This window comes from Phoxinus phoxinus, assembly GCF_949152265.1.
Source record: "Phoxinus phoxinus genome assembly, chromosome: 18".
NCBI classification, from domain to species: Eukaryota; Metazoa; Chordata; class Actinopteri; order Cypriniformes; family Leuciscidae; genus Phoxinus; species Phoxinus phoxinus.
Genome location: NC_136893.1, coordinates 4594432 through 4622364, shown reverse-complemented (window position 1 = coordinate 4622364; position 27933 = coordinate 4594432). Strand labels below are relative to the sequence as shown.

General features: G+C 40.1%; 1 protein-coding gene across 1 annotated transcript; it reads right to left on the bottom strand.

Annotated features, from left to right (window-relative positions):
• Positions 1–43: 43 nt before the first annotated feature.
• LOC306986009 (uncharacterized protein) lies at positions 44–27830 on the bottom strand. Its single transcript, XM_079588841.1, has 20 exons — positions 27729–27830; positions 23580–23782; positions 23342–23504; positions 23099–23248; positions 22332–22492; positions 21960–22133; positions 19202–19340; positions 18920–19107; positions 18095–18236; positions 17847–18021; positions 9820–9950; positions 7758–7960; positions 7522–7684; positions 7295–7444; positions 6502–6662; positions 6032–6208; positions 2619–2757; positions 2339–2526; positions 1519–1660; positions 44–1445 (listed from the first exon to the last, which is right to left on the bottom strand). The coding sequence occupies exons 2-20, from the start codon at positions 23775–23777 to the stop codon at positions 1270–1272; spliced, it is 3120 nt and encodes a 1039-aa protein (XP_079444967.1). The 5' UTR covers positions 23778–23782; positions 27729–27830; the 3' UTR covers positions 44–1269.
• Positions 27831–27933: the final 103 nt, after the last annotated feature.

Genomic DNA, 27933 nt, shown 5'->3' with positions numbered 1-27933 from the left:
GTATACATTTAAAGACATTAAAATCAAGTCTCACCTTTATTTATATAGTGCTTTTATACAGATTGTTTCAAAGCAGATTAACAGTGATAACAGGAAAATAATGCAACACATATAATCTTTCGGCTGTACAGCCGATCTAGAAAAAATAAAGTGTAATCCAGTTTAAGTAAGTTAAATGATATTTCATTTTTGTTGTATAAAAGTTATTCATTTAGTTCATTTATCTATAGAGACGCTCTGGAGAAAACAATGTCATCGTCCAGCTCATTTGTATAATAGAGTTGTACTGTAAGTGTTTTATTGGTATGATTAACCATGCCCTAAAATTGAATCAAATAACCCATATTATAAAGACACTTCATTTTTATTGGCATTAGATGATTTGTTGATGTAAATTACCAATACTTGGAATTTGTCCTCTGCATTTAATCCTTCCAAGTTAGTGCTCACACATTAGTAGCAGTGAGAAAGCCATTAGCTCAAATACATCATATTAAACTCTCTACCTCATCCTGATCAAGCCAGTTATGAATTTTATGGTGTTTGTTCATCACCTGGCTGAGATATATGCAGAGCTAATGGCCTAGAATAGATTACTGCCAGTGTACTTGATTTTCAAGGGTTTGTTGGTTTTGTCGGAAGTTACAGAGTGAAAATCAAACTATACTTGTCAACTGAATGATTCTGGGCCTAATATAGTTATTAAAGTGCCAATTAAACTACCATTCAAAAGTTTGGGATCAGTACGATTTTTTTGTAAAGAAATAATTATTCAGCAAATTATTGATCAAATATGATAATTGATCAAATAAGACATTTATAATGTAGATTTCTATTTCAAATAAATGCTGTTATTTTGAACATTCTATTAATCAAAGAATCCTGAAAACAACTAAAAGTGATCACAAAGTAATGATGGCGTAATGATACTGAAAATTCAGCTTTGCATCAATAAATTACATTTTAAAGTATACTTAAATACAAAAGTTATTTTAAATTAGGTATTTTGAGCTAAAACTTCACACACACACTCTGGGGACATCAGAAATTTATTTTACATCTTGTGAAAAGGGCATTTTACCACCCCTTTAAAAAAATCATACTAACCCAAAACTTTTGAACGGTAAAATCTGGCAGGTCTGAGTACTGAACTATCGTATCAAGTTGGTTGTCTCTGCATCAAACCATGTAATGAACACTGGTGCTTGGACATGATTCAGGAACAGAACTGCTTTAAGGAAGCTGATTTTTAAATGAATAAAATCTACACTATCGAGGCACTGCACATATCTGGAAGGGTTCAGGACCAGACGAGACGCTTATAGATCCTTTCAGACTCAGCGTTTGTCCATCCAGAGGCAGGAAGGTAAAACGCTGCATCAGAGACGTGAAGAAGAGGAAGAGCTCCATACGAGCGAGCTGCTCACCTGGACACATCCTCTTACCTGGAAATCATGGCCTGGATCAGTAATTATGCTCATAAAGGTGATGATAGACGATAGTATGGACATAACCTACCTATTGAAAAAGGGATGAAAGTGTCTTTTTTCAAAAACATGCCATTTTCATCCAGAAAGTGCGCAGGGTTAAATTCATATGGAGTGCTGTACTCGTTCTTATCCTGTAAGATTGTCTTTAGCAACGGCAGCACCATCACACCCTGTAATAGCAAAACATATAGACTTGAGTGAGTGGTAGATTCATTACAGAGGACCTATTATGCCTTTTTACAAAGTCTTGATTTTGTTTTTGGGCTTAACTAAATAGGTTTTCATGCTTGCATTCATGCTCATATTTTATGTTTTTGTAGCTCCTCTCTTCCCAGTCTGTCAGTAACGCTCCGTTTAGTTCCTGTCTATATGAAGCCACTCATTCTGAAAAGCTCAATGTGCTCTGATTAGTCGGCTGGACCAGTGTGTTTTGATTGGTCAAGCACTTCGAGAGTGTTTGGGAAATGTCCCGCTCCTTACCCTAAACATGAGATTCAATATACTACTAACTAACTCAACCAGGCCTAGCCCCTTTATTTGGCGTATGCCTTGGGCGGGAATTATTTAAATTAGGAATATTGTGACGTGTTTTCCTGGAAGAAAACTCAAGACTACAATGGAGGCGTTTCAGGGAGTTCAGAAAACAGTGTTACTGATATTAAAAATAACTTCCTTTGGAGGGACTTTGTGCTTTTGAACTTTGCAGTACTTTTTCAAACAGTAACATTACAAACTTAAGAAAGTTGAACATCCATAATAGGACCCCTTTAATTTTCTTAAATTGCACATAACTGACCTTGTTTAGTCACACAAATGCTGTATGGCACATAACATGAAAATGCAATGACCTTCGGGATGAGTTGTCCTCTCACTGTTGTGTCCTTGTTGGCCACTCTGGGAGGCGTAAAGGTGATAATGTTCGCAAACCTCTGAATTTCATGGATCACAGCATAGGTGTATGGCAGATTTGTTCGGTCATCCATTTGTAGTTGACGTGTCTGTCCAATTACCTGATCAATCTCAGACTGGACTTTCTCTGAAAGAAAATAGGCAACAAAGAACATGCTGAAGTTACCTTTTAAGGACAAGCAACAGGAAGTCACATTTGCTGATTTACTGACATCCCACCTTGCACGTCTGGATACTTGACCATGAAGAGTAAAGCCCATCTGAGGGTAGTAGAGCTGGTCTCTGTTCCGGCTCCAAACAGATCCACTACACAGTACATCAGGTTCTCCTCTGTGAACTCTGCCTCACTGTCCTTACACTGGGAATGATGGAACACAAAAAAACTTCCCATTTGCCATAACATATATTTTTTCAGAAACAATAATACATATCTATAATACATATTTTTTAAATGTATATATATATATATATATATATATACATATATCTCTTAGAATACAATCTAAGAGTCCATGAAAATGAAACTAAAAACAAGAAACTAAAAAAAAAAAAAGTGACAAGGGAGATGAGGGGGCGGGTGGGGGCTTTGGAGGAGGACGTGAAGTTGGCGAAGGGCTAGTGAAAAGGAGCAGGTCAAGGTTTGGTGAGAACAGGCAGACAGACAGGCAGATAAACCAAGGAGGAGTAGATTGTGTGAGCATCCATCAGGAAGATGACTGGAGGAATGGCCAGATGTTGAAGACCCAGAGCGCAGCAAGGACAACAGCCCAGGGTGGAGTCGACTGAAGGAGGAGCCATGATGGTGACTTAGCTGACAACATGCTTCGGATGACCGACGGAGATTGAGCCGATGTCAGGGGATCCCAGGGCGCAGATGTAGAGATGCGGCGATGAGAGTCCGAGGTGAAACCTATGTGCCCGAGGACTGAGGCGGAGCTGGGGGGAAGGAGGAACACGCTGAAGCAGTTGAGGTGGAAAGATGGAGTACAGCAGAAGGCTTGCAAGTCTGTGGCCCAGGCAGAGTGACGAGACGACCAGGGTGGAGTCAGAGGGACAAGGGGACCCGGTGGAGCCATAAGGTCGAGGGTCTCTGGTGGAGCCGAGGGTGAGAGGAGCCAATGCGAAAGCGAAAGGTCGCCAGGCCGAGGTGCATCAAAGGGATCAGAGGCCGGAGAAGGAGCGGAGGGATCCTCTCGCTCAGGCAAGGCTGGTGAATGCATGGCATCACGGCAAAAGGCGAAGGGCTGAAGGACAGGCTGAACTTAGTAGTGGAGGCTGGGCGGGATAACTGATAACAATTCAATGTTCATACAGGATAAAGACTGAGGAATTATACTGGGCTGAATCATGATGAAGATAGAACAGATAAATCAGGTTGGGATAGGGTGAGGCAGAATTTCAGTGTCCCAGTCTATTAAGCAGTCCGCCCAGTATCAAGTCCACCAATATTCCCTCTAGGACGGCTGTTGCCGGCTCACAACCCTGGTCTGACTCACCTTTGGGCTTCGGCTCTGGGGCGTTAGTTGACGCTGACTTCAAGGGCTCAGTATACTCGGCGGGGGAAAGCTCTCCATCTGTCGGGGGCTCTGCCGTAGTCGTCTCTGTGTTGAGGGGTGATGGTGGGCTGTGTTCTGGGTCTGGTAGCATGACATCTGTACGGTGCGGCTGGACAAGGCTCCTGTCATCCTCTGCTTCGCCTACTGTGAATACGGATCCATTCACCCACAGTGCGAAGTTGATGTAAGCCTTAAAGGTTGTATCAGCGATTGTGGGTGACGTCACTTCTGTTTGTGTTTGAAGCGAGATCCCAAACAAACCAAGTTAGCTCGCCCCTCCCTCCCGTTTCGTGCATCATGAAAAAAAAAAAAACATGCACGCGCATTTCTTAGCTAGAGCTACCCAAGTTTAGTTGAGCTTCGCTCATATTATTTCAAGAAGGATATTTTCACACACAGTTCACATCCAAACAAGTCATCAGTAGCAGCTACTCACCTGTCCAGAAGAAACAGTGCAACCTCGGCATCCAAGTTTTTTTTGTTTTTTTTTTACTTTAATTTCTTTCCACCGTTCAAAAGCCTTCCCGATAACTATACGTGTCTTGGAATAAACACGATGGTATTCCCTCGCCCTAATCCTCCTCCTCCTCTTGGGGATTGACACTGGCTTCTTCTTCAGCTCCGACTTCGCGTGCAGCCGTTACCGTGCACGAGCGCAAAAACTCACAACACCCAGCCCCTGTCGGTGATTGGTTGGAACACTGTTTATTTTGGTTTTGAGTGGTTGGTAAAACCAATTGTTTTTGTGTGCAAATCTCAGAGCCTAGGCTGCCTACAGAGACGCGTTTTTTTGACAGCTTGCTTATGGGGCGGACAGCTAGTTAGGAAAGATTAGATGAATGTGATCATTTATGTTTGGGCCTGAAATCGCTGATACAACCTTTAAAGTCCCTGTAAAGGCAATTCTAAAAATAAATTCTAAACGCATTATAAATGTTAGAAATTTATTGCTAAAACATATTACAAAGACTGTGAACTGGGAAGAACTGAATTGTGAAGTTAGACCGTTAAACAGTTTTTCACCATTGCTATTTTCCGGATTTTTATGGCGGGGCTAAAACGGGGGTTTAAATTAATAGTTTAATTTAAACTATTATCTGTTCACAAAGCAGTCCCTTCCGACCACAAAAGAGACCGAGTCTTTCATGCATAAAGTCACTCGAGAAGTTGGTTTCAGCGCAGCCTGCGGACACGCCCCCAGCGTTTGAGAGCAGAGACCACTGCTCATTTTTTCAAGATTTTGATAGCTTATTTTATGTACTTGCCGGCCTTTTTTATCATTCAAATTTGGCTGGGTGGCTAATAACACATTTTTCTGTGATATGACAAACTCAGAACACATACTTAATTTTGACTTTACAGGGACTTTAAGGGTCCAGCAGGGAGGATTTTCACGGGGCATGATGAAGGGGAGATCTTAGTCCAGATGGCATGATGGCAGAACGTTGATGGAAGCAATTCCCATATTAGGTCTTGGGGCCGCTCTTCTGTCACAATCGGTTGCAGCAAACAGATGATGAAGAGGATGATCAGGTTATGAGTCTTTAATAACATATTTAGAAGGTAATCAAACAAATACAGACTAAATAGTTCAACTGATGCATTAACAAGAACGGGTCAGCGGTTGCGCCAGCAGGACCACCTTGTTTTTTTTCTTATCGGTGCGAAAGAGCCCCCATCACAAAATGCAGTTTTTGAGGATTTTAGGTCTCCGCATTCAAAGAGATAGGTGCTGCACTTGCATGCCCAAGAGGCGTTTAAAATATGGCCGCCGAGTTAAATTACTTGTCTTAAAGGGACTTTTGCAATATTCAATTCGAAAGGTTCATATTCTAAATAAATTGGTGGCATTTAAGCTCCAGCACTTATTTCACTAAGGAAAAATTGGAACTGGCAACAAGTGGTTAAGGTTTGACTAGTTAGCATGATCCAATTAGCTGTAAGATGCTGTAACTACACGATCTCTGTAGGGCAGAAATGAATATTCATAAAGGAGGTGATAACGCATGTTCCAACTCCCAATAAAGCCCTCTTAAAGGAACATAAATGCACCAGGACATCTTAGGATGACACTACCTTCTCAATTTCATTCAGATAACAGTCAATGTAGTCTCTGGGGTTGGACGGGTCTCTCTCCTCCTTGTGTTTTCTGAATTCTTCCTGCAGAAGGGGCTGAAGCTTATACATGCCTGCAAATGCCGTCTGGTGTTGTCCTGGCAGCAACGACATGAGGGCGGGAAACTGATTATATAACTGTAAAGAGACAAATAAAGGACAAAAATTTTTCAAACAATGCACCAATTTAACAAGCACTACTATTCCTTGAATGAAACTGATGTTTCATTCGGTGTATGAATGGGTGAATGTGAGGCTAAATGTAAAGCGCTTTGGTGGCCATTGGGTCTGTGAAAGCGCTATATAAATGCAGTCCATTTACCATTACCATTTACCATGTTGTTAACACTTGTCAATAAAGCCAAGTTCTTTTTTATTTTTTAGATTGTTAGCCTTGTGTATGATATTGTGATAGCAGGGTGAACTCGTACCCGACCCCAGTTTGAGATGGGAAGCTGTAACATGTCATCCACATACTTCTGCATCAGATGAAACTGATGATCATCATACTCAAACCTGTGACCAAACACCAACCCGCTGATTATATTAGCCACGGCACTGGTCACAAGACACTGAGGGTCAAAGGGCAAACCTAGAAACACAACAACCAAATTAAAGAGCAATGTTATTAGATTTAAGAACAGAAAACCTGAAAAACAAACAAACATCTAAAAAATATATATTTTCCTTTCTCAAATATATAGTGGCATCCAAACTTCTGAGAACACTTATGTTTCCATACACATGCTGAATGCCACACATTTTCTCACAAATTTACTCTAGAAAATTTAATCTTAAATATTGTTTTACTTAATTTATATATGTTATATATATCTTAATTTATTATTATTAAAATATGATTTATGATTATTACATATTTATGATTACTACATTTTTATTTAGTCTCAGACTTTTGGTCTCACTGTATATATTTAAATAAAAAGAGAAAATGTGTGGTTTCCCAGATGTTTGACCTTCAAAAATACACTTGTACTTGCAGATAGTGGCCGCTAGAGGATAGTATGTACACACAGCCCTTAAAGACATGATTATGACATTGAACAAAAAATTGATTCCCTGGATATAATACAATTTTCAGATTTTAAAAAAGTGCATTCATTCTGTTTACCGGTACATATATTCTTGAGTTTGAAATGAATGACAGCAAATCTTGCTAGTGAAGAGAATAAAATGGTGTCTGGCAATACAATGATGCTCACTGACCTTGTTCAGTCTGTACAGAGTCACAGAGACAGCGACACTCCTGCAGGATGAAGTTTTCTAGAGTTTTCTTCCCCACACCAAAGTATTTTAGTGTTGCCAGAGCAAAACGCCTCTGTTGACGCCACATGTGGCCATTTGACATAAATAGACCTACAAAAAAAAAAAAAAAAATTCTTAATGTTTAGGATGTTGCCAATTAGATAGGAGCAATATAACTCCATCTGTACCTTTTCCTTTAGTGAGCTTGTCATTCACAGGGAAGTGCGGTCGGTCTGTGAAGATGTCTGCCTGTTCCACAAATGCCTCTTTGAAACTCTCGTATCCAGTGAGCATTATGCAGGGCTGGTTTCCCATATAAAGTGTGCTCACATCTCCATACCTCTCAGCAATCTGATCAACATGAATCTTTAAGTTATACATTCACATAAAATAATTTTACATATGTGTATCATATGAGACTTACCCTCTGAAAGGAGCCCAGTGGATCTCTAAACCCTATATTTATAAGGTTTCCAATGATAGGCAGAGGGAAGGGTCCTGGCGGCATGTTCTTTGACTGAACATCTCGCAGGTGTTTCACCAACAGCAGCACACACAGAAATATCAGGAGTCCCTGAACATCTATCCACTGACCCATCAGCTGTGACAACACTGACGCCATGCTTCCTGAGACCAGAGAGACCATTACACACAGACATTTAACTTACAAAAACATGTATAATGTAACAAGAGATTTCTATTTCAAATAAACGCTGACAAAAAAATCCATAAGGAGTCCATATTGTAGCAAGCCTAAAGAGTGTTTTTTGTTCTGCTCCTGTTTCTGCTGAAGAACAAGTGTGTGCAGTGATGTGTGGTTGGGAACTGGGAACCCCCAAATTCTCAGGTTAAGCTGATTGGGAAGCTTTTCATGCACAATTTGAAATGTCGGCTCATGTTGGAAACTGGTCAGAGGACTGCAAAGCTCTTAAATTGGATATGTGTCTTAGAGCAGCAGATGCTCTGAGGCAGTCAGGGGGCGGCCAGAGGCAGCCATCTCATGGCAGTTCAAGGGGCTCTGCAATACACCGCCTACTTTTGCCAGGTTAATGGACAGGGGTGTTATTGGGAATTCCGCTGCCAGAGTGGCTGGTGTGGGGATTGGCACGATAGAAGAGACGGTGCAGGCGGTGAGCAACTCGCCCACTCCAGATACCAGTGGTGCTTCTGTGGTTTGTAAGCATGGCGATACACTGACGTGTTTGACGGTGGGGAGAATAGGAGTAGAGGACTGGAGGCAGCTGCAAGATGAAGATGCGGACCTACAACCAGTAATCCATTGGGTCCAAACTCAGCAGCGACCTCTGTGTGAGGAAGTGGCCCTTCTCTCTCAATCCACAATAACCTTATGGGCCAAATTCAAGGACCTGCGCCTGCGAGACGGGGTGTTAGAGAGGGAGTGGAAAGACCCTGCCACTGGGGAGGGGAGGTGGTGGTGCAGAGGTCGCTGTGTGAGGGTGTTATTAGGGCTGCCCATGAGACAGTGGGGTCTGGACACTTTGGGGTTTCATTCAAATATGTCAGACAGTTTTTACTGGGGGCTTGTGAGGAGAGATGTGGAGAATTTTTGTTGGCGGTTTGATGGTTACACTGCCCGCAAATTCCCGTAGGGGGCCTAATGGGGAGAGTGGGTGAGGATGTAATGGGTCCTTTTCCATGTTCAGAGAGGGGTAACAGGTTTACCTTTTGACGGCTTTGAATTATTTCACTAAAAGGCCAGAAGTTTATGCAATGCCTGACCAAAAAGCAAAGACAGTGGTGAACGCGTTGGTGGGTGGCATGTTCAGCCTGTTCGGGGTTGCAGAATCCATACACAGCGACCAATGCCGGGATTGGGTCGCATGTAATGTAACAGTAATATACTTCTCAATAATGTGCAAAGAATTTGGGATTCACAAAACAAGGACCACCCCTTTACATCCCCAAAGTGATGGCCTTGTTGAGAGGTTTAATAGGACGCTGGTGGAACAATTGTGTCTGTCAAGCATCAGCGAGATTGGAATATGCACTTGCCGTTTATCCAAATGGCGTGCCAATCCGCCATGTAAGACTCAACCTCTAGCACACCCGGTCTTTTGATGTAGGGGCGGGAGATCAGAACACCTGGAGAAATGGCTTTCGGGAGGCCACCAGATTTGCCTGCTGTGCCACCGGACACTAAGCATGCTAGAAAGCTTCAGTACTCGTTGGAAGTCACTCACAATTTTGCAAGGAAGCAGTTGTTAAAAGCGGGGACCCGGCAGAAGCGAAATTACGACCTGAAAGCAAAACAGTGGCATTTCACAGCAGGAGAGCTGGTGTGGGTGTACAACCCTCAGAGAAATACGGGCAGGTGCCCTAAACTTGACTCCCAGTGAGTTGGGCCATGCAGTGTTCTGGCGAGAGTCTGAGAAGTTGTTTACTGGTTTCAGTTGCCTCGAGGGGTAGAAAGGTGGGCGTGCACAGACAGATTGGTAACTTATAGTCTCCTATACAGTTATGCTTACCCCAGAGGGCGGGGCAGGATCCCAGTCTAGCGCTTCCAGTCCTCTGTGCAGTCCCACGTGCAGCCAGACCGGTTCTTGAGCTGCAAACTTTGCATTCTAATAGTCCTGCTTCAGTTACACAAGAAGGGCAGCTGCCGCCTCAGAGAGTCAGGAAAACGCATTAAATCCATTAAGTGAATCTTATTTTCTCAATTCGCTACAATATTATGGCCTTTTCCTTGATTTTGTTTTTGGGCTCTACTAGAAGAGATTTTCATGGTTAAATATGTAAGCTCCTCTCTTCCCAGTCTGTCAGCTCTGTTTAGTTTCTGTCTCTATGAAGCCCCTCTTTCGGAAAAGCTCAATGTGCTCTGATTGGTCGGCTGGAGCAGTGTGTTGTGATTGGTCAAGCACTTCGAATGTGTTTGGGAAATGTCCCGCCCAAGGCCAGATTTACCACCAGGCCGATTGGGCCGGCGCCCGGGGGCCTCCGACCTCTAGGGGGCCTCCAAGACCCCACTAACCGTGTGTCTGTTTTTTTAATTAAATTAAATTAAAATTAATTAATGAGTGTGTGTTTGTGTGTGTGTGTTAACAATCATTTATTTGCACACAAAAAAGTATCATGGTCAGACTAAAAAACTGATCATGATACTTTTTTGTGTGCAAATAAATTATTGTTAAATTTTGTAAATAAATACATGATACATGATGGTGAAACTTTTTAGTTGAGACAACCGCTAGTTAATATCTACAGTGGCGTAGGTGGTAGGGCGTGAGGTGCTTGAACGTAGCTTTAGACACGTTCGACCAGAGTTCGAATCCACCTTTTGCCGAACTCGCTCTTCTTCCTTTTCCCAACATGAGATGTGAAACTTATAGCCTAACATAAACGTCTCTAGCGTTATATTTTGCCAACAAACTAAAATCGAAACCGTGATATGGCTTTGTGCCTTTATAAAACAGCAAAAGACTTTAAGTCTGTTTGTGCTGAAGTGCGCACTTTGCTCACGCTATCAGCATGGTGATCTGGTGTTTTCTCCAAAATAAAAGCTCAAGGGTTTATTTCTTGCAAGTGAAGAAATTAGGACAAAAGTATTGAAATGTTCCTATACTATAGTGTAATGTAAAATATACTTATGAAATTTTAGTTTTCATTTATACAGTACATTTGTTTTACAATAGCCTAGGCTATATGGATTTTACGTCATAGGAATAATTATATAAATCATTATTATAATAATTGTTTGGCATCCTAAAACACCAGTGATGATGTAATGTAGACTTGAGACTCTCTATATCATAACTAAAAAGATGTTTGAGCCCTCTTTAATGTCCAGGTAAAAGTTAATGCTTTTTCTTTGTTCAATGTGCACAGTTCATGGGTTGAAGCTCTTAAAGTGCACCAGACTGATGCATTTAATCTTAAAATGTACAAAATGTTCTTGCGGGGAAGCATGCCCCGAACCCCCCTAGAGGGGACAGAGGTCCACCCAACATAGTTTTACAAAATCCTATGAACTTTACTCCTGCCTAGTACAACAAAGTAGATTTTAAGTAAGTAAAACTGTTAATGCCAAATTAAAATGTCCTTGGCTGCATTTGACCAACTAACTCAACCAGGCTATAGCCCCTTTATTTTGCATTGCCTTGGGCGGGAATTATTTAAAAGAGGAATATTGTAACGTGTTCGTTCCCGGAAGAAAACTCAAGACTACAATGGAGGCGTTTCAGGGAGTTCAGAAAACAGTGAACTCATACAAACAGTATAAAGAATAACTCCCTTTGGAGGGACTTTGCAACTTTTTCAAACAGCAAAGAATTGAACATGTAAAAAAGAATAATAGGTCCTCTTTAATTATTTTCAACATTGATAATAATAATAAATGTTTCTTGAGTAGCAACTCAGCATATTATAATGATTTCTGAAGGATCATGTGACACTGAAGACTGGAGTAATGATGCTGAAAATGTATCTTTGATCACAGGAATAAAAAAGTAGGCTATTCAAATAGAATTTTTTTAGTATGAAAGACCACATTAAAATGTTATGGTTTACCTTGATGTCATTTTATATTTTAGCTATATTTAATGAATCATAAAAGATTTCTAAAAAGGAAAAAATTATTTAGCACTCATATAAATTCAATTTGGCATTTATATCAATACCATGCAGATCAGTATAAAACTCTGCGTCAGAGTTATATATGACTATATATGAATTATATTAATATAACTTTATTTCAATATTATTTCAAGTGTGCTTTTGCCTCCAACGCAAAGTAAACAGAAAAAGACAAACACTAACAGTCCTTTCACGGTAAAAACACAACGAAGTAAAAGTTGGACATCGCCTGAGTTTGCAGCTCAAACACAACTATAACTGAAGCAGCAAATAATCGCTACACTGCATAGATGTTGGTCAGGATATCTGTACTTACGAGAATGATGTTTATTTATCAAACAATGGACGGTCGTGGAAATATAAACGCAGGCTACAGCCAAAACTGTAGAAGTCGGTCTTCACCAGACAGTATATAAGAGGTCTTCACCAGACAGTAAGAGGTCTTCACCAGACAGTAAGAGGTCTTCACCAGACAGTATAAGAGGTCTTCACGGAAGAGAAACTGGAATGTTGTTGTGATGACGTCACGGCGCGTCCGCCTACGGCGTTATGTAGGCTATTATATTATAAATGTTATATATATATATATATATATATATATATATATATATATATATATATATATATATATATATATATATATATATATATATATATATATCACTGATTCTTGAGAGTCGGGACAAAACACGTTTTAAAAAACTTTTTTTTAAAATACACACTATATCAATTAGAGTTATACGTTTCTGCAGAGAAAGGTCTTAGCTATTTAACCATGTAAAGGAACAGGTTCTAAATAAAAACACATTTTAAACAAATTTACATGTTTCCCTTCAGAACTGGATTTGTGTCAACTCCGTCAGACACACTAAAAAGTAAACAATTTAAATTCTTCCAATCCAACAAGAATCTAAAGTTATGAAGTATATTGTAATAGTGTTTAGTTACTCTGATATGTAAACAAAATACAATATATAAACTTAAGTTGTGATTTCACACTATTCTGAAAACTCAGATTTCTAAATATTTGCACTTTTAAACTTTGATTTTAATTTCAATATTGTAAAAACAAATTCCTTAAATAAATAAAACCTAAGAGGATGTAGATCAGATGGTCCTTTATTACAAAAACAACACCAACTGAAGGAAGAATATTTTTTTCCCCAAAAAATTAACAAAAACATACATCCAAACGTCGAAGATCTGATGGTGTTGACGAAAAACTGACGGTGTTGACGAAAAACTGATGGTGTTGACGAAAAACTGACGGTGTTGACACAAAATGTGTGCATTGCTGATTAGTGAACAGATGTGCTCTTTAAACACTACTACTAAAACTACTCCTTGTTATTAGAGTACTGAACTTACTGTAAAGCAAACTATAATAAACATATTGCACATACACCGTTTCCAACTATTTTAAATTAAACCGTTTCCAACTATAAAAAACAAAAAAAAACAATAAGGGAAACCAGGGGCTACCCTCTGCCGTGATAATTTTTTTTGGCCATATCGCCCAGCCCTACACTGGCTTCTCATTTGTCTATCTGTCTCTATATATATAAATATATATATATTAAAGTGCTGGCAAAGTTACACGTTACACAATAATAAGCAGACCACTGCCTGCCCATTCTCTACAAGTCAGATGCGTATGGTTAAATAATGTAATGCATGCTATGTATGTGCATTTATGTGTAAATAAAACCCTGAAATAACAGTTTAACCCTTCACTATATTCACAAATAATATTATATTCGCACATTAAGAGGTTATTGGTGGATTTGTCAACTCCGTCATCGTACAGGTCAACTCCGTCAGACATAGAACCTGACGGAGTTGACGTCTGACGGAGTTGACGTAAGGGCATGTATTTTCCACCAAAACATGTATTGTGCACTGCAGCTAGGTAGTTTTTCCTCAGTTGCTAGCTGTCCCAATAACCTCACTAAAATGCTTAAATTCAATCCACTATGGTTTAAAAAAAGTATCTTAACGGAAAGATGGTATTGACATGGTGCAGCTGTGACCATAGGAATATTGACATTGTTTGTCTAAAATATAAAAAAAATTAAAACGTACTAGAGAATGTGTGGTATTGCTGCATTCACCACAGGCAGGGAGATGAAAAGGGGTCCTCAGGGATATAGCTGACCATGCTATTTCCTGATTTAAAGAGCTTTATGAAAATATCTGACGGAGTTGACAGAAACTGAGGACAACTTTAATAGGCAGATTTCTATGGAAAATATTGTTTGATGTTCACTTCATGCATTGTTTTTTATATGTATACCCCTTATTTTGTATTTGATATATATGTTTTCACAATTGTAGAGCTTTTTTAAAGTTTTTTGGGATGGTTAATGTTGTGACCTCTTGCTGAGGACAAGTGCAATAACATGGACCTTCTACATGGACCTGTAGAAAACCTTCAAATTTTCCCCAAAAAGATAAAAAGTTTATTCTAAAAATCAGATAGGTATATACAAATCCTTTAGATTTAACTTTGTAAGTATGCCAATCATGATGAATTTCTTAATTTTTGCTATAAATTAGACTTTTCTGTGTGGGACATGTTTTGTCCCGACTCTCAAGAATCAGTGATATATTAACATTAATAATATTAATCATATTATGTATACGAATAACATAAGTCCCCCCCTTTGGAAGGACTTTGTAACTTTGCAACTTTTTCACACAGCAAAGAATTGAACGTGTAAAAAAGAATAATAGGTCCTCTTTAAGTATTTGCATGTAGGCCTACTGTATTATATATATATATATATATATATATATATATATATATATATATATATATATATATATATATATATATATATATATATATATATATATATAGGCTATATTTTTTTTTTTACATAATATATTTTATATAGATAAATAAAACACATTTTTCTTAAATATAGCTTATTATACATGCATGTGTGAGTATTTTGAGAATTGCTGTTTTTTTTTTAAAGCTGAGGGCACAATTTGTGCATTTTATATCACCCGTACAACTTTCCACTCCCATCGGCTGCACGCTAATTTGCCGTTTCGTAATTGTGGCCCTAATGTTTAAAATTTGTATGATTCAGAATTACAACCACAATGTCTTATTAACTTCTTCAACATATGTAAGCCATATTTGCCTCATTTGTAAAAGAAACGCTGCAATAATCATCATACAAAGCAGACTATTACACTAGAAATAGTGTAGCCTATACACTACATCAAGTTTATATTTTTAGAGATTTTCACATCAGAAAATACACCTACTGTAAATGTAATTCAGGTCTCAGTCTGTATCTGAGAAAGCCATTATCTCAAAGAAATGATATTAAACCCTACCTCGTCCTGATCATGCTATGCACTTTTATGGTGTTAGTGTTTGTTCATCACCTGAGACATATATGCAGAGCTAATGGTCTAGATTACTGCCAGTTTACTTGATTTTCAAGGGTTTGTAACATGGTGAAAATCAGACTATTATACTTGCCAACTGAACTAAATTAGCCTAATGATCATGATTCTGGGCCCTTCCTGGACCATCATGTCATCTAATTAATATTCATGAAACATATTTATCATCCTGTGAAGATATGCATGAATTTGTGTGGCTTTATTGTGCGGTACAACTTGGCATTGAGATACTAGATCATGTTTTATATCTGCTCAAATATTTCACATGTATTGAACTGGATAATTTTTACATCTGATTTAATGACAAGCAGCACAACTGTTTTTGTTCACAACATTGATTACACGATTAAGCAAGGTTGCTTTAAAATGATAAAAAATGTCAGTAAAGACTTTTATTATGTTACAAAAGATTTCTATTTCAAATAAATGCTAGTAGTCCAGTATCTGCACAAAGTTTGTATGTGATGAAAGAAAAGAAAAAAAACTCTTACTTGTAGCATTAAACAACTTTTTTTCACAAGTATCTCTAGATTTGAGAAATTAGAGAAATATTTACCACAGTAAAAGCAAGCCAAATTCAAACTTCTTTGATCAAATGGTTATGATGGCTTTTAGTTGTACTTTCGTAAGTTTGGACTTTGCCTTCAGAATATATTGGTCAAGTTAATATGAGCCATGCAGAAAATGTAATTGCCGTTTGTCTGCAAAACAGTCAGACGACTCAAAATATTTTTTTTATATGAGTGCCTCTAAATGACATCTGTCAAATGTCCAACAGAAATATTTTAAAGATCCAAACAAGAATGCAAATTAGTTGTTAAAGTGCCAATTAAAGTACCATTCAAAAGTTTGGGGTCAGTACGATTTTTTTTTTTTTTTAAGAAATACTACTTTTATTCAGCAAATTATTGATCAAACATGATATTTACAATGTAGATTTCTATTGCAAATAAATGCTTTTATTTTGAACATTCTATTCATCAAAGAATCCTGAAAACAACTAAAAGTTATCACAAAAATATGAAGCAGCACAACTGTTTTCATCATTGATAATAATAGTAAATCAAGCGTAGCTCCAGTTCTGGCAGGTCCACGTCAGTCAAGCTCGCATCAGCTGACTCTCAGCTGACCCACATCTACCAATAGGAATACGACGCCTACTGTATAACTGTATACATATATAAGCTCCTTAATAATAATTCAATACATTTATATAGCCCTTTTTCTGAGACCTCAAAGCGCTTTACATAGAAGATCTCTTCAACCACCACCAATGTGCAGCATCCACTTGGATGGTGCGACGGCAGCCATATTGCGCCAGAACGCTTACCACACACCAGCTTACTGGTGGAGAGGAGACAGTGATGAAGCAAATCAGTATATGGGGATGATTAGGAGGCCATGATGGACAGAGGCCACTGGGCAAATTTGGCCAGGATGCCGGGGTTACACCCCTACTCTTTTTCGAAGGACATCCTGGGATTTTTAATGACCACAGAGAGTCAGGACCTCGGTTTAACTTCTGATCCGAAGGACGGCACTCTTTTGGCAGTATAGTGTCCACATCACAATACTGGGGTGTTAGGACCCACACAGACCACAGGGTGAGCGCCCCCTGCTGGCCTCACTAACACTTCTACCAGCCGCAACCTGGATTTCCCAGGAGTCTCCCATCCAGGTACTAACCAGGCTCAGCCCTGCTCAGCTTCAGTGGGCAACCAGTCTTGGGCTACAGGGTGATTTGGCTGCTGTCCTTCAGTATTATCAGCAGATATCGCAATTCTCAGGAGCGAATTACCCTCCTCCATCCCCAGCTCCACCTCTCCTCAATCAGGATTTGGCATTTTGATTCTCTTGAATCAGAATAAATTATTGAATTATGTTGTACTTTAAAATCTTGAATTAAATATATTTGCATACATTCATGTTGGTTCTGTTCTGTTTACCCTAAGGGGGGTTATTGCTGCCCTTATCCATGCTAGGCTGCAGGGAGTTCTCGCCCAGAACTGAACCATAACGCCAATCCAAACTGTATGCTAATTGTCAATCATATTTGACGATAGTGGTCCTGAAAGAAATGTTTCTTGAGCAGCAAATCTGCATATTATACTGATTTCTGAAGGGTCATGTGACACTGAAGACAGATTATGCTAAAAAAAAATCAGCTTTGATCACAGGAATAAATGACATTTTAAAATATATTTAAATACAAAAGTTATTTTAAATTGTAATAATTGTTCACAATATTTCTGTTTTTACTGTATTTGATCAAATAAATGTAGCCTTGGTGAGTAGAAGAGACTTCTTTCAAAAACATTTACAAAATCATACTAACCCCAAACTTTGGAACAGTAGAGTCGGGCTGGTCTAAATACTGAACTATCGAATCAAGTTGATTGTCTCTGCATTTTGACCTATGTAATGAACACTGGTGCTTGGACATGATTCAGGAACACAACTGCTTTAAGGAAGCTGATTTTTAAATGAATAAAATCTACACTATCGAGGCACTGCACATATCTGGAAGGGTTCAGGACCAGACGAGACGCTTATAGATCCTTTCAGACTCAGCGTTTGTCCGTCCAGAGGCAGGAAGGTAAAACGCTGCATCAGAGACGTGAAGAAGAGGAAGAGCTCCATACGAGCGAGCTGCTCACCTGGACACATCCTCTTACCTGGAAATCATGGCCTGGATCAGTAATTATGCTCATAAAGATGATGATAGACGATAGTATGGACATAACCTACCTATTGAAAAAGGGATGAAAGTGTCTTTTTTCAAAAACATGCCATTTTCATCCAGAAAGTGCGCAGGGTTGAATTCATATGGAGTGCTGTACTCGTTCTTATCCTGTAAGATTGTCTTTAGCAACGGCAGCACCATCACACCCTGTAATAGCAAAACATATAGACTTGAGTGAGTGGTAGATTCATTACAGAGGACCTATTATGCCTTTTAACCAAGTCTTGAATTGGTTTTTGGGCTTATCTAAATAGGTTTTCATGCTTGCATGTTCAAACAGGTTATTTTCCTCATATTTGATGTTTTTGCAGCTCCTCTCTTCCCAGTGTGTCAGTAACACTCTGTTTGTTCCTGTCTATATGAAGCCCCTCCTTCTGAAAAGCTCAATGTGCTCTGATTAGTCGGCTGGATTAGTGTGTTGTGATTGGTCAAGCACTTCGAGAGTGTTTGGTAAATGTCCCGCCCCTTACCCTAAACACGAGTTTATATACTACTAACTAACCTAACCAGGCCTAGCCCCTTAATTTGGCGTATGCCTTGGGCGGGAATTATTTAAATGAGGAATATTGTGACGTGTTTGTTCCCGGAAGAAAACTCAAGACTACAATGGAGCGTTTCAGGGAGTTCAGAAAACAGTGTTACTGATATTGAAAATAACTCCCTTTGGAGGGACTTTGTGCTTTTGAACTTTGCAGTCCTTTTTCAAACAGTAACATTACACACTAAAGAAAGCTTAACATGCATAATTGGACCTTTTCTTAAGTTGCACATAACTGACCTTGATTAATCACACAAATGCTGTATGGTACATAACATAAAAATGCAATGACCTTCGGGATGAGTTGTCCTCTCACTGTTGTGTCCTTGTTGGCTACTCTGGGAGGCGTAAAGGTAACAATGTTCGCGAACCTCTGAATTTCATGGATCACAGCATAGGTGTACGGCAGATTTGTTCGGTCATCCATTTGTAGTTGACGTGTCTGTCCAATCACCTGATCAATCTCAGACTGGACTTTCTCTGAAATAAAAAATGGTCAACGAAGAACATGCTGAAGGTACCTTTTGAGGACAAGCAACAGGAAGTCACGTTTGCTGATTTACTGACATCCCACCTTGCACGTCTGGATACTTGACCATGAAGAGTAAAGCCCATCTGAGGGTAGTAGAGCTGGTCTCTGTTCCGGCTCCAAACAGATCCACTACACAGTACATCAGGTTCTCCTCTGTGAACTCTGCCTCACTGTCCTTACACTGGGAATGATGGAACACAAAAAAACTTCCCATATGGCATAAAAAATATATTTTCAGAAACTATAATACATATTTTGATAATATATATATATATATATATATATATATATATATATATATATATATATATATATATATATATATATATATATATATATATATGTGTGTGTGTGTGTGTGTGTGTGTGTGTGTGTGTGTGTGTGTTTGTGTTTGTAAATCAACAGTAAATATATAGAGCAACTTAAATACCAAGCAAATGAGGGAAATTATGATAAACACCTGTGAGAATAAGTTAATCAACATGACAACTGATAAGGTGGTCCACACCAGCGGTTTGGCTGCGTATAAGAATTTATTTCCGTCCACATTAAAACGACTGAAAATGCGGATCACGTAACCATTCACCAACACTGGGCATGCGCGTGCTGGTGTAAACAGGCGCATGTAGGCATTGTAAAATGCAGAATTTACTTGCACAACAGCTGCTAGCAAAGACATCAACGTCAGTAACGCTTGTAATTCGTTATCCATGTTGCAGTCACTAACGTTACATAGTCCAGGCTGTTTTTTGTATGTTTTATTCACGGGGACGGGTCATGTGACGGGTGGTTGACGAATCAGGGAAGGATACGCCATGACTGATGACACCCAATCATAGAGCCGAGCGTGAGCCTCTTCGTCATCGTTTCTAAAGTCCTCCGTTCTGACCGTCTTCACTAAAACGCCCTCCGGAGATTCAAAACGCAAAACGGGGTCGGCAGCATTTTTAAACTTCTCCGTTTTAGGTCTTCGTTTTTGCCGTTGTAGTCTGGACGGGAGGTGCAAACGTAGCAAAAGGTCTCCGTTTCTAAATGAAAACGCAGTAGTGTGGATGGGGCCTTAGCTGACAACATGCGTGGGATGACCAACGGAGATTGAGCCGATGTCAGGGGATCTCAGGGCGCAGACGGAGAGCCGATAGAACATAGCAACACCGCTGGCACGGGAGACCTAGGTGGAGCCGCGGCGACGAGTGTCCGAGGTGAAACCCAAGTGCCGAGGAATGAGATGGAGTCGGTGTGACCGAGGACCAAGGCGGAGCTGGGGGGAAGGAGGAACACGCTGAAGCAGTAGGGGTGGAGAGAAGGAGCGCAGCAGAAGGCTTGCAAGTCCGTGATGCAGGTAGGGTGACGAGACGACTGACCAGGGTGGAGCCAGAGTAACAAGGGAACCCAGTGAAGCCATAAGGCCGATGGTCTCTGGTGGAGCCGAGGGTGGTAGGAGCCAAGGCGAAGCCGACAGGTCGCCAGGCCGAGGTGGAGCAAAGGGATCAGAGGCCGGAGACGAAACGGAAGGATCCTTTCGCTAAGGCGAGGCTGGTGAAAGCATGACCTGAGGCTTCACAATGCTGCAAGGTATCACAGGGGAAGGCGAAGGAACGTAGCTGAGGCGGGGCTGAAGTACAGGCTGAACTTAGTAGTGGCGGTGGGAGAGGGAGGCTGGGCGGGATAACTGATAACAATTCAATGTTCATACAGGATAAAAACTGAGGAATTATACTGGGCTGAATCAATGATGAAGATACAGATAAAGCAGGTTGGGATAGGGTGGGAGACATTATTTCAGTGTCCCAGTATATTAAGCAGTTCTCACCAGTATCAAAGTCCACCAATATTCCCTCTGGGGCGGCTGTTGCCGGCTCACATCCCTGGTCAGACTCATGTTGGGCTTCGGCTCCGGGGCGTTAGTTGGCGCTGACTTCACAGGCTCAGGCTAAGGGGTCCGACAGGGATTGCAGCGGGACAAGATGAAGCAGAGATCTTCGTCCAGTCCACCCCGAAATCCCTCCATTAAACAAACGTCGTGGAAGGTGGCATGATGGCAGATGTCGAGGAACTCCTCCACATATACATCCAGGTCTCTGCCTTACTGGAACACAAATAGTCACTCCTTTCAGAATTGTGTTGCCCCTCATAGAGCAACGTTAATGGAAGCAATTCCCATATTAGGTCTTGGGTCCGTTCTTCAGTCGCACTCGGTTGCAGCAAACAGACGATAAAGAGGAAGATCAGGTTATGAGTCGTTAATAACATATTTAGAAGGTAAATCAAACAAATACAAACAAAATAGTTCAACTGATGCATTAACGAGAACGAACAACAGAACATTGAATAGATAGCAACTTAACCCCCACGGGCCAGCGCAACCACTTCGCGATCAGTGCGAAAGAGGTCCCATCACAAAATGCAGTTTTGGAATATTTATGTCTCCGCATTCAAAGAGATAGGAGCTGCACTTGCATGCCCAAGAGGCGTTTAAAATATGGCCACCGAGTGAAATAACTTCGAGGGACTTTAGATTTATGTGCGGACAATTCAATGTGAAAGGTTCATATTCTAAATAAATTGGTGGCATTTAAGCTCCAGCACTTATTTCACTAAGGAAAATTTGGAACTGGTAACAAGTGGTTAAGGTTTGACTAGTTAGCATGATCCAATAAGCTGTAAGATGCTGTAACTACACGATCTCTGTAGGGCAGAAATGAAAATTCATAAAGGAGGTGATAACGCATGTTCCAACTCCCATTAAAGCCCCCTTAAAGGAATATAAATACACCAGGACATCTTAGGATGACACTACCTTCTCAATTTCATCCAGATAACAGTCAATGTCTCTGGGGTTGGACGGGTCTCTCTCCTCCTTGTGTTTTCTGAATTCTTCTCGCAGAAGGGGCTGAAGCTTATACATGCCTGCGAATGCCGTCTGGTGTTGTCCTGGCAGCAACGACATGAGGGTGGGAAACTGATTATATAACTGTAAAGAGACAAATAAAGGACACAAATTTTCAAACAATGCAACAATTTAACAAGCACTACTATTCCTTGAATGAAACTGATGTTGTTAACACTGTCAATAAAGCCAAATTTATATCAGTTTCACTGATATTAACTTTTTAATTTTTTAGATTGTTAGCCTTGTGTATGATATTGTGATAGCAGGGTGAACTCGTACCCGACCCCAGTTTGAGATGGGAAGCTGTAACATGTCATCCACATACTTCTGCATCAGATGAAACTGATGATCATCATACTCAAACCTGTGACCAAACACCAACCCGCTGATTATATTAGCCACGGCACTGGTCACAAGAGGCTGAGGGTCAAAGGGCAAACCTAGAAACACAACAACCAAATTAAAGAGCAATGTTATTAGATTTAAGAACAGAAAACCTGAAATACAAACAAACAAACATCTCCTAAAAAACTAATTTTCCTTACTCACATATATAGTAGCATCCAAACTACTGAGAACACTAATGTTTCCATCCACATGCTGAATGCCACACATTTACTCACAAATTTACTCTAGACATGTACTATAGTTAATCTTAAATATTGTTTTACTTAATATATAATTTATTGTTATCAAACTATAATTTATGATTACAACATTTTTATTTAGACTTTTGGATCTCACAGTATATATTTAAATAAAAAATAAAATGAAGGAATGTGTGGTTTCCCAGAAGTTTGACCTTCAAAAATACACTTGTACTTGCAGATAGTGGCCGCTAGAGGATAGTATGTACACACAGCCCTTAAAGACATAATTGTGACATTGAACAAAAAATGTATTCCCTGGATATAATACAATTTCAGATTTTAAAAAAAGTTTATTCATTCGGTTTTCATATTTTCTTGAGTTTTAAATGAATGACAGCAAATCTTGCTAGTGAAGAGAATAAAATGGTGTCTGGCAATACAATGATGCTCACTGACCTTGTTCAGTCTGTACAGAGTCACAGAGACAGCGACACTCCTGCAGGATGAAGTTTTCTAGAGTTTTCTTCCCCACACCAAAGTATTTTAGTGTTGCCAGAGCAAAACGCCTCTGTTGACGCCACATGTGGCCATTTGACATAAATAGACCTACAAATTTTTTTTTATTATTTTTGGTAATGTTTAAGATTTTGCCAGTATTTAAATCAGATAGGGGCAATATAACTTATTCTCCATCTGTACCTTTTCCTTTAGTGAGCTTCTCATTCACAGGGAAGTACGGCCGGTCTGTGAAGATGTCCGCCTGTTCCACAAATGCCTCTTTGAAACTCTCGTATCCAGTGAGCATTATGCAGGGCTGGTTTCCCAGATAAAGTGTGCTCACATCTCCATACCTCTCAGCAATCTGATCAACATGATCTTCATGTAAACATTCACATAAAATAATTTTACATATGTGCATGCATCATATGAGACTTACCCTCTGAAAGGAGCCCAGTGGATCTCTAAACCCTATATTTATAAGGTTTCCAATGATAGGCAGAGGGAAGGGTCCTGGCGGCATGTTCTTTGACTGAACATCTCGCAGGTGTTTCACCAACAGCAGCACACACAGAAATATCAGGAGTCCCTGAACATCTATCCACTGACCCATCAGCTGTGACAACACTGACGCCATGCTTACTGAGACCAGAGAGACCATTACACACATACATTTAACTTACAAAAACATGTATAATGTAACAAGAGATTTCTATTTCAAATAAACGCTGACAAAAAAAATCCTTAAAAAAAAAAGTTTTGGTGTTCTGCTAAAGAACGAGTCTGCGCAGTGATGTGTGGGTGGGCAAATTCTCAGGTAAACCTGATTGGGAAGCTTTTTATGCACAGTTTGAACTGTTGGCTCATGTTGGAAACTGGTCAAAGGTCTGCAAAGCTCTTGAATTGGATATACATGAGTTGGCAATGGAGATTTGCATTGACTATAGGTGCCTTATTGAGGTCACCAGAAAGGAGTCATACCCCATATCCCTTCTGTGGATGAGTCACTGGACCTCGTAGCGGAGTCATCATGGTTTACTTCCCTGGACCTGCACACTGGCTATTGGCAGGTACCACTTGCTCCCAATGCCAGGCCAAATGGAACGATGGAAGAGAAGGTGCAGGCGGTGAGAGCAACTGGCCCACAGATACCAGTGGTGCTTCTGTAGTTTGTAAGCATGGCCATACAAATGTATTTATTATTAGGCAAATCAGAATTCTATTCTATTATTAAAATTCAAGGACCTGCGCCTGCGAGACGGGGTGTTAGAGAGGGAGTGGACAGACCCTGCCACTGGGGAGGGGAGGTGGCAGGTGGTGGTGCAGAGGTCGCTGTGTGAGGGTGTTATCAGGGCTGCTCATGAGACGGTGGGGTCTGGACACTTTTGGGGTTTCAAAAACATTCAAATATGTCAGACAGTTTTTACTGAGGAGAGATGTGGAGGATTTTTGTCGGCGGTGTGATGGTTACACTGCCCGCAAATTCCCCGTAGGGGGCCTAATGGAGAGAGTGGGTGAGGATGTAATGGGTCCTTTTCCATGATCGGAGAGGGGTAACAGGTTTACCTGTTGACGGCTATGAATTATTTCAATGGCAATGGTGGATGGCATGTTTAGCCGGTTCGGGGTTGCAGAATCCATACACAGTGACCAATGCCGGGATTGGGTCGCATGTAATGTAACAGTAATAATATACTACTCAATAATGTGCTAAGAATTTGGGATCCACAAAACAAGGACCACCCCTTTACATCCCCAAAGTGATGGCCTTGTTGCGAGGTTTAATCGGACGCTGGTGGAACAGCTGGCAATTGTGTCTGCCAAGCATCAGCGAGATCGGAATATGCACTTGTATTGCCGTTTATCCAAATGGCGTGCCGATCCACCATGTAAGATTAAACCTCTTGCTCTTTTGATGTAGGGGCGGGAGATCAGAACACCTGGAGAAATGGCTTTCGGGAGGCAACCTGATTCACCTGCTGTGCCACCAGACCCTAAGCATGCTAGAAAGCTTCAGGACTCGTTGGAAGCCACATCATTTTGCAAGGAAGCAGTTGTTAAAAGCGGGGACCCGGCAGAAGCGAAATTACGACCTGAAAGCAAGACAGTGGCATTTCACAGCAGGAGAGCTGGTGTGGGTGTACAACCCTCTGAGAAATAAGGGCAGGTGCCCTAAACTTGACTCCCAGTGGGTTGGGCCAGGATCCCAGTCGAGCACTTCAACTCCTCTGTGCATTCCCACGTGTAGCCAGACCGGTTCTTGAGCTGCAAACTTTGCATTCGAATAGTCCACCTTCAGTTACACAAGAAGGGCAGCTGCCGTCTGAGAGAGTCAGGAAAATGCGAAGACGGTTCAGGGACTTTGTTCGTTCCCTCAAGGTCAAGGAACTTTGTGAAAGGAGGGTACTGTGGCAAGTCTGAAGAGTGTTTTATGTTATTTTCCTTCCCGTTTTATGTTCTGTTTGTGTGGGCTTTAAGGGGTGGGGTGTTCTGCTGAAGAACAAGTCTGCACTGTGATGTGTGTCGGTGGGAACTGGTGGGAAAAGATCCAGTTTGGAGTTCGTCTGACGGTCCCTACACACCGGACGCGAATAGCGCGTCAGGCGCGAGTGATTTCAATGTTAAGTCAATGCAAAGACGCGTTACGCGCGTAAAACGCGCCTTTGCATTGACTTAACATTGAAATCACTCGCGCCTGACGCGCTATTCGCGTCCGGTGTGAATGCACCATGAGCATCAGCCAAACATGTGCTCACGTTAATAAAAAAGCATCAAATCCATTAAGTGAGTCTTATTGTTTTCTTAGTTCGCTACAATATTATGGCCTTTTTCAAAGTCTTGATTTTGTTTTTGGGCTCTACTAGAAGATATTTTCATGGTTAAATAAGCTCCTCTCTTCCCAGTCTGTCAGCTCTGTTTAGTTCCTGTCTGAGCCCCTCCTTCGGAAAAGCTCAATGTGCTCTAAACACCGGCTGGACCGGTGTGTTGTGATTCAAGTGCTTTAAATGTGTTTGGGAAATGTCCCACCCCTTACCATAACCACGAGTTTCAACACACTACTAACTAACTCAACCAGCCCCTTTACTCTGCATTGCCTTGGGCGGGAATGATTTAAATGAGAAATATTGTGATATAAAGAATAACTCCCTTTGGAGGGACTTTGTACTGTAACTTTGCAACTTTTTCAAACAGCAAAGAGTTGAACATATAAAAAAGCATAATAGGTCCTCTTTAATTGCTTTCAACATTGATAATAATAATAAATGTTTCTTGAGCAGCAAATCAGCATATTAGAGTGATTTCTGAAGGATCATGTGACACTGAAGACTGGAGTAATGATGCTGAACATGTAGCTTTGATCACAGGAATAAATCACATTCAAATAGAAAAGTTATTTCTAAATTGTAATAATATTTCACAATATCTCTGTTTTTGCATCAAATAAATGCAGCCTTGGTGAGCATAAGAGAACATTTAAAAAAATCTTACCAACCCGAAAATCTTTGAATGGGTATATGTGTACTTAAGTGTACATTTGTTTACCTAAAAGAAGTACTGAGTTATGGATTGCAGACAGTTTTGAGGGTAGCGGGTGATATCAATGTAACACCAACAGTTTTATAAAACAAGACAAAAATCTAATGTAAATGGTAAGCTTTAATATAAAGAATCAATCTTTAATTAATTTCAAAGTGGAAATGGTGCCATTGTCCAAATGAACAACAGGTAAATGTGTGGGGCATGTTTTATCTCACTCCTGATGAATCAGTGAATGTCAGACTAATAGTCCTGAACTTTTTTAACGCTGCATTCAGAACTTGGACATGAAGCATGCAGAGAAAATACTCCTAATTATTAAAGTTCCATCGAAGACCTGATAAATTCACACAAGAATAATAATATTACTCTCTTGACCTGTAAACACACAGCTGTTGTCAGTTATTAATGTTTATGACAGTGTCTGTTGCAGCTGATATGTATGAAGTGGCCTAGTTTCTGTTGTTTACTGTTTTTATTGTTTTATTGTTAGCAGGTCAATTGTTTTACAGAAAGAGTCACTTCAAGACTAATTCAGCTCGATGTAATAAGACGACAGCTGTTGGGTCAGAAACACAAACTAGGCATTACACCAGCTGGATTTTAATAATAAATACATTTAAAATACATTTATTAATACAAATTAATAATCAAATAACTATTCCTTACCTGACCAGACTACGTTAATGCATTTAATTAATTTTAGTATGAAATACCACATTAAAATGGTATGGTATACCTTGATGTAATTTTAGATTTTGCTATATTTAATAAGTTATAAAATATAAAAAAATAAAGGTTATTTATTTAAAGGGATTTAGCACTAATTTACATTTAGTTAAGTAAGCGTCAGAGTTATAGCATAGCCTATTACTTAGTATAAATATTACTATAACTTTATTTCAATATTATTTTCACGGTAAAAACACAACGAAGTAAAAGTTGGGACTTTAACCCGCCTGACTTTACAGCTCAAACACAATTACAACTGAAGCAGCAATGTCAAATAATCGTTCCACTGCAATAGATGTTGGTCATTATAGCTACTTACGAGAATGATGTTTATGGACGGTCGTGGAAATATAAACGTAGGCTACAGCCAACCTGTAAAACTGTCTGCAAGGAAGAAACTGTGGAATGATGTCCGGGTTCGTGAACGTTCGGTATGGGTTCCATGTACGTTCGGTAGTGCGCGCATAGAGATAGAGCGTATTTAGGCCACGCCCACACTGGGAAGGGGTGCAATGTCCAACCGT

Bases quoted from the DNA above. Each gene is read 5' to 3' on its own strand.
- LOC306986009 (XM_079588841.1), bottom strand. From the start codon at position 23,777: ATGGCGTCAGTGTTGTCACAGCTGATGGGTCAGTGGATAGATGTTCAG. The intron at 22,493-23,098 runs GTCAGTGAGCAT...TTGTGTTTCTAG, and splicing joins CTCTGTACAGACTGAACAAG to GTTTGCCCTTTGACCCTCAG. The intron at 19,108-19,201 runs GTGGGATGTCAG...TTTTTATTTCAG, and splicing joins CAAGTATCCAGACGTGCAAG to AGAAAGTCCAGTCTGAGATT.